The sequence below is a fragment of the Neopsephotus bourkii genome, unplaced genomic scaffold (genome assembly GCF_033783945.1).
Source record: "Neopsephotus bourkii isolate Nb327-2 ecotype Australia unplaced genomic scaffold, CSIRO-AGI_Nbou_v1 NB_1624, whole genome shotgun sequence".
Classification (NCBI taxonomy): Eukaryota; Metazoa; Chordata; class Aves; order Psittaciformes; family Psittacidae; genus Neopsephotus; species Neopsephotus bourkii.
The window spans coordinates 11,690,938-11,700,840 of NW_026902099.1; the positions used below are offsets into that span (position 1 = coordinate 11,690,938).

At 36.9% G+C, this 9,903-nt stretch overlaps 1 protein-coding gene across 2 annotated transcripts in view; it reads left to right on the forward strand.

Moving 5' to 3' along the window:
• Nucleotides 1-7,099, forward strand: part of BMT2 (base methyltransferase of 25S rRNA 2 homolog) — a 35,453-nt gene extending 28,354 nt beyond the window's left edge. For both annotated transcript variants that reach the window (XM_061373088.1, XM_061373089.1), the window contains 2 exons: nt 1,277-1,391; nt 6,358-7,099. In XM_061373088.1, the coding sequence (XP_061229072.1) occupies nt 1,277-1,391; nt 6,358-6,987 (745 nt within the window). In that variant the 3' untranslated portion in view covers nt 6,988-7,099. The remainder of the gene's footprint in view (nt 1-1,276; nt 1,392-6,357) is intronic.
• Nucleotides 7,100-9,903: the final 2,804 nt, after the last annotated feature.

Sequence of the window (9,903 nt, forward strand, 5' to 3'; positions counted from 1 at the left end):
GTTTTTTTTTTCATTTTTCTATGACATCTTGGAAGAGTATATATGTGCATCTCTGCATTCTGGAACTAGTGTCCTCAGTAGTCTGTCAACTGCCTGCTATCAGTCCAGGCAGTAAGTCATGATTTCTCAAGTTAATTTCTCCTTGTGTCCTGGGTTCATTCTGCCCTCCCCCCTCTTCTCCTTTTAAACATTCACTTTTTGTCATTTGGTAGGACAGGTAAGTATTCAGCATTACAGCCATTTGTCTTACCTATAATTTCACCTTGAATAGTAGAGTCCTCACACAGTGACAGATAAGAATATAGATTTTTGGCTTACTAAAATGTTCACCAGAATTCTTATGGGACGAATCTTAATTTGTGAGTACTTCAGTAATACTCTGATTAGGACTCTCCTAAGCCAGACAGCTATTTTTGCCTGCTTCTAATTAAAAAGCTTTTGGATACTGCAAAAGAAAACTGATTGCCTGGCATGGAGTACGTTGGGGGACTTATTTTATTTGGTTGGTTGTTTTTTTCCCCAAGTAGTTTTCAGGGATTACTTTCATTCATTTAGATGCTTAGTAGAATAACTTCCCTACAAACTTGAACTGCCAGGTTTTAAGTTTGTGGCTGTGTGTGGACTGATCTAACTCATTTACAGCATGCATTGAAGAGAATTGGAGTGAACCTCCAGCAGTCATCCATTTAAAAAATAAATTAGCTAACATGAAGCAAATTGAAGATTTATTTTTTTTTTCAGGGAATAACTAAATGCTTTAAGGTTAGTTTTGTTTACCTTGGAATACCATTATGTGTTCTGTTGTCTTTATTAAACAAATTGTGGCACTTGACTTCACATGCCCTTTAAAATGGGACTAACAAGTAGGCATGTCACAGTGTTAACCAGTTTCTCTTTTAAACTCATGAAATTTTAAGTGACTTATGTGATTTCAACACCAATAAATACTGCAAAAAGGTAAGTAGAAAACACAAAGCAATAGAGAAAGTCTGTCTAGTGGGCACACAAGTTGCTATTTTAGTTTCTTACTACAAGTACACAAGTTAATAGTATTACAGCTGTTCTGAACAGAACTCTTTCACTTCAAGACCATCTGCTTTACTGGTGGAGCTTGGCTTTTTAGGTATCTCAACAATTCAAGTAAGGCATTCACTTCTTTTAGTCATTACAGAGGTGTTCAGTGAGAAATTTTTTTGCATTAGTTATCTGAAATTGTAGTTCAGAATATAGCTTCAGAAATAACACTCAATAAAACTGAATTCTTGTTGCTTTTTAGATTGCTCCACTCCTTGGGGAAGATCAGGTTACTTGATGTTGGTAGCTGCTTTAATCCATTTCTGAAGTTTGAAGAATTTCTGACAGTTGGTATCGATATTGTTCCAGCTGTTGAGGTATGTAACAGTTGCTGAGTTTATATTAAGTTTGATTCTCAGATATTTCAGAATTCTTCAAAATGACTGTAAAGCAAAGTATGTTTAATACGTAAGTATGCATCCTAAATATCTGTGCTTTTAATAGGAACTATGTCCCTCCTACTACATCCTTTCCTATGAATAGGGCGTAAACTGTAGTTGTGGTTTGGTTTAAAAATCTGGTTTTTGTTGCTTCTGTTTTTTGTTGTTTTTTTTTTTCCCAGGAGTTAATGCCTTTACAATGCAGTTGTGAATCTTAAAATTGGAACATTTTAGTAGCTGTCTTTTAATAGCATTTCACATATGTCTTTGCATCTTAAAAGGTGTAAATAAAAATTGAGTAGGCTTATGTTTAGGCATGAACCTCTGAAGAAGTTCCATTCACTGAAAGAAGGAAATGATCAGTAACTGTACTTGATGAGTTTTTCTGGGGAGCTTTAGTAACCAGTAATGCACTGTAACAGGGCTTTTCTGTTTGTTGCTGGAAATATTATTGAACTAGTGTAATCCTAAGGACAAATTTATTGTCACTTTTGGGGTAAATTCAGTTTCCCTAGGCAGTAATTCTGCTGTAATCTTATGTTCTTTCTTTTGCTCTTGACCCAAATTATGTGAGTCATAATCACAGAATCCCAGAATCCCAAGGGTTGGAAGGGACCTCAGAAGATCATCTATTCCAACCCCCCTACAAGAGCAGGGTAACCTAGAGTACATCACACAGGAACTTGTCCAGGCGGGCCTTGAATATCTCCAACGTAGGAGACTCCACAGCCCCCCTGGGCAATCTGTTCCAGTGCTCTGTCACTCTCACAGTAAAGAAGTTTTTCCTGATGTTCACATAGAACCTCCTATGCTCCAGTTTACACCCATTGCCCCTTGTCCTGTCACTGAACATCACTGAAAAAAACCTAGCTACATCATCCTGACACTCACCCTTTATATATTTGTAAACATTGATGAGGTCACCCCTCAGTCTCCTCTCCTCCAAGCTAAAGAGACCCAGCTCCCTCAGCCTCTCCTCATAAGGGAGATGTTCCACTCCCTTAATCATCTTTGTGGCTCTGCACTGGACTCTTTCAAGCAATTCCTTGTCCTTCTTGAACTGAGGGGCCCAGAACTGGACACAGTATTCCAGATGCGGCCTAACCAAGGCAGAGTAGAGGGGGAGGAGAACCTCTCTTGACCTATTAACCACACCCTTTCTAATGCATCCCAGGATGCCATTTGCCTTCTTGGCCACAAGGGCACATTGCTGGCTCATCGTCATCCTCCTATCCACCAGGACCCCCAGGTCCCTTTCCCCTTCACTGCTTTCCAGCAGGTCAGTCCCCAACCTGTACTGGTACATGGGGTTGTTCTTCCCCAGATGCAAGACTCTACACTTGCCCTTATTGAATTTCATCAAGTTTCTCCCTGCTCAACTCTCCAGCCTGTCCAGGTCTCACTGAATGGCAGCACAGCCTTCTGGTGTGTCAGCCACTCCTCCCAGTTTAGTATCATCAGCGAACTTGCTGAGGGTACACTCGGTTCCCTCATCCAGGTCATTGATGAAAATATTAAACAGCACTGGTCCCAGCACCGACCCCTGAGGCACTCCCCTAGTCACAGACCTCCAGCTAGATTCTGCCCCATTGACCATAACTCTCTGCCTTCTTCCTTTCAACCAGCTCTTGATCCACCTCACTACCTGATCATCAAGCCCACACTTCCTTAGCTTATCTATGAGGATACTGTGGGAGACTGTATCAAATGCCTTACTGAAATCAAGAAAAAACACATCTACTGCTCTACCATCATCCATCCATCTAGTTACTTCCTCATGGAAGGCTATAAGGTTGGTCAAACATGACTTCAAATAATAGTGTTTATCAACCAAGCAAAATGACAGTGTTATGAAAATGAGAACATAGAAATAAGTTTCTGACAGAAAAAAACTTGACCATTCAAACCTTCACCACTTACAGTTTAAAATCAGGCTCTATTAAAAACAGTGGCCTAAGTTGACCCTCTTCAGAGGTGGAGAGGTGAGAATTGTACAAATACAGTAATGAAGTTAACTAGAAAGTAGCATTCTCTTACTTGCTGCAACATTGTTTACATGCTAAATTTGTGGTATTTTGTTGTGGCTACCAGGTGTAGTCCACTAACACCTAATTTATCTTTTTGTGTATGTGCTTAGAGTTAATGGAAGATCTTGGAAAAAAAATGGCCTTTAAAGCAATTCAGTGTTTGTTTCACCTAAAACACAAAGAAACTTTGAGTGGTCTCCATCTTGCCTAATTTGAAGAATAGGCACCAGTTGCTCAAACACAATTTCACAAATACTTGAGAGACTGTAGGACACCTGCATCCGGGTTTTGGGCAAGACACAGGATGTAAAGGAGACAGATGCCACTGAAGTGGCAGCCTATGGCACCTAAAATGGTAATATGTGGCAAGTAAATTTACAGCTAAGATATACAGGGTGTCTGTATCTGGGGTTCTAAGTCCCAGCTGCAGTCAGTGAAGATCTATTAAAAATAGTTGGGGTGAAACCTAAACATCTGCTGTTTCATGGTGAGATGTGTTCTGACTGGCTGTATTGCCTAGCTCAGCAGTGACTATAATGGAGGCCTAGGCACCTGAAGTCACATGAGCTGAATCTAAGCATTAATTTTTGGGTATGCATAGTTAATACTTTGCTGTGTAGGCTATTGTGCTATTTTCGTAAGAAAATTACTTTTGTTTTCATGAAAATCAATTTAAATGTAGAGTAACCAAAACCATTATTGGAAGAGTCCCAGGAAGGTCACTTCTGTGGAGGAATGAGTAATCCAGGCCAGACAAAAGGAGAGGAAACTGAGACCAGGGTAAACTAACAGGTTTCTTCTTGACCTAGTGTTTTCGTTGGCTATTCCTTCTAACGTTCTGCTCATAACATAGATATCCCAGACTGCAATTAGCAGTGGTTATATTCATAGAGGAGTTTAATTTGTCTGCATTAAAAAAACCAAAACCAAACCCCACAGCAACAAACAATAATGCAAAAAGAAAAATTGGAATGAAGAGAGAATCTCCACTTTGGGAAAACACAAATAAAATTTCACACTCATGCAAAGCATGCGGTACTGGAATTAAAAGTTATAATATACAAGTAGGAATTGTGTTCTTAAATGTCAGTGGATGCACTGAAATGTGGCTGCTGTTTCAGTGTCCAGGAGGACTTTAACATCAGTTCAAGATTTGTATATGTAGAGTTAAGTAGCAGTCTCCCCTTTTGATGCATTTTTGTCCTAAAACTGTCTGCAGAGTCAAGGTTCTCCCTGAAGCGCACTTTAGTCCTGAATTTGTCTTTAATATGATTTCTACAGAACTGTTTTATTTTTCCACTACTCACAAATACTTGCAGTCTAAATTGGTTTTTTTAACTGTATATGTATAACCTTAAACTTTTGAAGTCTTGCTTCTAAGTGAAGTTAGCATGGTACTCCAAACAATTACTCTTCAAAGCACTTCCTTCTTCTAAAACTTAATAGAGGATATAATGAAATGACTACTGATAATTTCCTGTTCTAAGTATTATAAGCAAGCAATATATAGCCCTGCAGGTATAATGGCTGCAATTAAAATTTCTTTTATAGCCACATAATGCAAGTCTTTCTTGATTTTTTGCACATTGGAGGCCAAGATTAAAGCTGCTGAAAAATAAATCACAAATTCTTATATTTTTTTAAGCACTGACTTTTTCTAATTCATTGCATACTCTCAGAGAATGGGATTTCATATAAGCAGGAATAACATTCTCTTCTACTTGGAAACAATTGCGCTTATCAGTTGCTTTAGAAATGCCTTTACAGTGGTGTTCTAGAGAGATTTTTGAATATTTTTTCATAAAATATGCTATATTTTTGTGGTATGAAAATGCATATTTAAGTCCACCTTTCAGATGTGCTCAACAGAATGTTTTGTGTCTGCTTTCATGTTAACTTACCTGTTAAGTGTCTGTCATTCACTGCACATTATCTAGGCGTTAATAACAATTTTTGTTGCTATTGTGTCAAAACTTCACTATCTTAATACCATTTTTATGAACGAAGTCAGTACCAGGCTTTGATGAATATGAAGTGTCAAAACTTAAATGTAGTGAATAGCATACTATTACCTTGATTTTTTGAATGCTCTGTGATTGAAGATGTTAAGAACTCACTCTTCTGTATGTTGTATTGAGGTGTCATTTCCCATCTCTGGTAACTTCAGCACGAGTGATCAACAGATGAATTTATAGCCCTTGACTTTCTTTGATAATTGCCCAAATGTGTACTGCTACACTTTGCTTTTACAGTAAGGTTAAAACATGAATCTGTATTACTGCTGCCAAGCAGTTTGTGCACTCTGACTTTCTAATGTATATTGCCTTGCTGGAGCTTCTTTCTTTCTGTACCAGTAAAGAATAACACTTTTTTCCCAAGTGACCAAACTTGGGAAAACTAAGCTCCTTAGATTCTTTTCAGAGAATTGGTGGAAATACAGAGGTATCAGATTTAGTTTCTAAATACTAATTTCAGGTTTATAAAAACCTGTAAGAGGTTTCTATCATCTGGAGGAAAAAAAAAAAAAAGCAGTATAGGCTTATCTGACTTCTTAAAAAAATTGTTAGATAGTTGTTTCGATACTTTATTCTACTTGAGCTAAATTTCTATTTTATTATTTTAAGTAACTGCTCTCAATTAACAAATCTCTAGAAAATTACTGCACATATGAAATTTTGCTTTGCAACTGTGAAAGCTAGCATTGTATGTTAAATTGATATTTTAGATTGTTGCATTTTAACAGTGGGAGGAGTGTTCAACAGGCTTATTATTTCCTCAAGAGAATTGAGAGGTTCTCATTGATTTTTCTGAAAATCTCTATTGTATTTGCTCTTTAAATTAACCTTTATATTTGTTTTTTTTTCTTATTTCATCAGAGTGTATACAAATGTGACTTCTTAAATCTTCAAATTCAGCAACCACTCCAACTGGCACAAGATGCTATAGATGCCTTTCTTAAGCAACTGAAAAACCCTATTGATTCTCTACCTGGAGAATTATTCCATGTTGTTGTTTTCTCACTCCTCCTTTCTTACTTTCCGTCACCCTATCAACGATGGATATGCTGCAAGAAGGCACATGAACTTCTCGTATTAAATGGCTTACTGCTTGTAATAACTCCTGATTCATCTCATCAGAATCGCCGGGCTATGATGATGAAAAGCTGGAAAATTGCCATAGAGTCCTTGGGTTTTAAACGCTTCAAGTATTCCAAGTTTTCTCACATGCACCTGATGGCATTTAGGAAGACTTCCCTGCAAACAACAAGTGACTTAGTTAGCAGGAACTACCCAGGAATGTTGTATATTCCACAGGATTTCAACAGTATAGAGGAGGAGGAGTATTCCAACACTTCCTGCTATGTTCGATCAGATACAGAAGATGAACAACTAGCTTACGGTTTTATGGAGCTACCTGATGCTCCTTATGACTCAGACTCTGGAGAAAGCCAGTCGAGTTCAATTCCTTTCTATGAGCTAGAAGATCCTATATTGCTTCTAAGTTAATGTAGTTGTTGAAAGGCCCTTTCAGTCAAACTCTTGCTTAACTGATTTTGCTATACTAACATGGGCTCAACACACAAAAATGGTTTGCATAAAGAATGCAAAGGTTTACAGAGTTTGCTATTTTTTTCTACTTTTGAATTTTAAAATTTATTCTTGTATGAAAGTGAAAAAAATACAAGTTTTATGCACATGACTCATGTCATAGCATAAATTGCTGTTACTTTCTTTAGATTTGTATCACTAATTCTTTTCCAGAAAGGTACCATTCTTTTCTTTAGTGCTGTGAAGTGTGAATTCTATTTAATTTGTTAAACGTTGTTTCAATATTTTAACCCAATGTGGTTGAGCTTAAGGTGCTGGAGTTGGTGGGCTTCTGAGAAGTATTATGTAGGAAGAAATAATTAGCACTTTAACTAAATGTGCAGATAGGTTAAGACACTTGGTTACACATATCCCTTTGTAATTATGGAGCAAAACTTTTTCCCAAAATTTGTTTCACTCTGGGTAAGCCAGAGATGGAGAAACTATAACGCTTGCACATTTAATTTTCTTTATTGCAGTCCTGGAGGTAAAGCCAAATGGAGATAATACCCAATACTGGAATATATTAATCCATAGTTATACATACAGTGTAATTTAGTTGCATAAATAGCAGTTAGAGATGAGATTTTTGTAGAGGTTATCCCCCCCCAGAGGAGTATGGTACATCTAGACAATTATGTTTCACTTGAAAACTGGAACATGGTTTTGCAGTTTTGTGAGTGTACAAGCACAGACATATATCAGTATTTTTCTCCACTTTTCTTCAAACTGTTTTTTGGGGGGACAGAGTGGGTTTGTCATGTTTTAAAGTAAATTATTTATGCATTTTAAGAACAAGCAACTCTTTCTTTAGCTGTCTTTATTTGTAGACCTCCCACGTTATACAGTAACTACAGACCAATTTTGTAAAAAGGAACATAAAATTATGCAGTTTTTCAAGGATACACGTTTGCACAAAGTTGTATATCCAGACCACACAAGTGAGGTTAACATAATTTGTTTGCTTATTTGGACCCCAAAATCTTCTGGATAGCTAAATAGAAACTCCGTAGCTGTCTGAAAACTGGTCCTTGCTATAAGGAGATGGAACAGAAGTGGTTTACATCTATTAAGTTTTTTAACTTGAGTAATAAGTCTGTGAGTTTTTGCAGGAAAAAAACAATTATATTCAGTGGTAAAACCAGGGGATTCAGTATTAGCTTAGCTTAGCTTTCCCTCCATCTAAAAATAATGGCCAGGATTTTCAGGTTTGGATGTTAGGCTGTTAAATCTATATGTAAGTGCCTAATAATAAATGATTTGAACTAGGTGCCACATCAGGGTTTTAGACAGGCTTCTGCAAAATGGTAGAAAATACTAATACAGACTTTCAAAGGTGGTTGTGGTGAAGTGCACCTTACACTGTATTAACCTACCATGTTGTACTTATCACAGAGAGGTTACCCGATAAACTGAAGTGGTAGTGTGGAATTTACAGTGGTTGCTACATAAATGAAACTTACTCCTTCCATTGAAGTTTTGCACTGAAAGTGTCATGGTTTGACCTACCTGTTTGTTGTTTTTTTTTCTTTTATACTGCTTCCTACATAGAGTCATCCCCATTGGTCCAGTTTACACTTGAAATGTGATCTGGACTGTAATGCTTTATTCTTTAACATATGCTTTTTGTGTTTCTCTCCTTAAATTTAAGGCATTCCCTAATACCTGATTCAGATTTGTTACTCAATCTGAATAATATCCTTATATACAAACCAAACAATTCTGGTGTATTAAAAAAAGTTTTGACATTCAAGTATTATGGCTGACCTTTTTTGGTTATTTTTTACAGAGAATACTTCACTAATGAAATCGACAAGGGCTTCAAAATTGGCTCTAAGTCAGTATTTGCATCCAATGCTTTACCACTTCACTTGTCGTTCAAAGCCTTTCCTCTTCCCAGTTAACCACTGACTCCAGCAGTGCTCCTGTTAAAGCTCAAATGCTGGTGCTATAAATTCAGCTGTTTATGGAAACTTAATCTGTGCATACTTCAAAGTGTACCTAACGTTTTAACTGATACTCCTTTTAAAACAAGTTCTCTACCAAATAACATATACGTTGGCGTTGATTAAATTTTGTGATTCATACAGAAAAGTATTTCAGACCAAGATCTATCCCCTCCAAACAGTTCAAAATATTAACATTTAAAATCTAAGCCTTTTTGACAGGTTGGTGACACCATAGTATTTGTGGTTTAGGGACCTGAAGCTCAAAACAGCTTGGTTTTATTGCTGCTCATTCTAAATACCTGAAGGGGAGGTTGGGGGTGTGTGTCTTTAGTTTGGTATTTTTGTTTTTGTTTTGTTTTTTACCTTTTTTTACCTTTTTTTTTTTTCGGGGGGGAGGGGGTAGGTAGAAAATGGGATTTACATAAATCTTCTATCTCCCTGAACAATAAAGTGGTGATGTCAGGAGTTGTTGGATATTTGGCTTTGGTGCAAGAAAAATGTTTCTAGATTATGAAGTATTTGAAAATTATGACTGTGCAAGAGATCTCTTGTTCTTAAGGTGCCAGAGAGGAAAAGGAACATGTGTATTTGCATTTCTGTTGTCTTTATGTCACTACCTTTTGTGAACAAAGCACATTTATTAAAAAATACAAAAACTGAATCCTTTTAAAGACTGTTTTTTTGGGGTGGAGATGTCTCTTTTCTTCCCTGTGCAGTTGGCTTATGCAGAAATCCAGTGAAAACAATGCATAGTTTTCCTTATTGTCAAGAAAATAGTTGTGTTTGGGTTAATTTTATAAACTGAATTATAGTAAAGATGTTAAATCGGGTACTTCAGTTTCAGCTTCCACATCTCGGTTGTGGCCTTTGCTTTACAGAAGGCTTT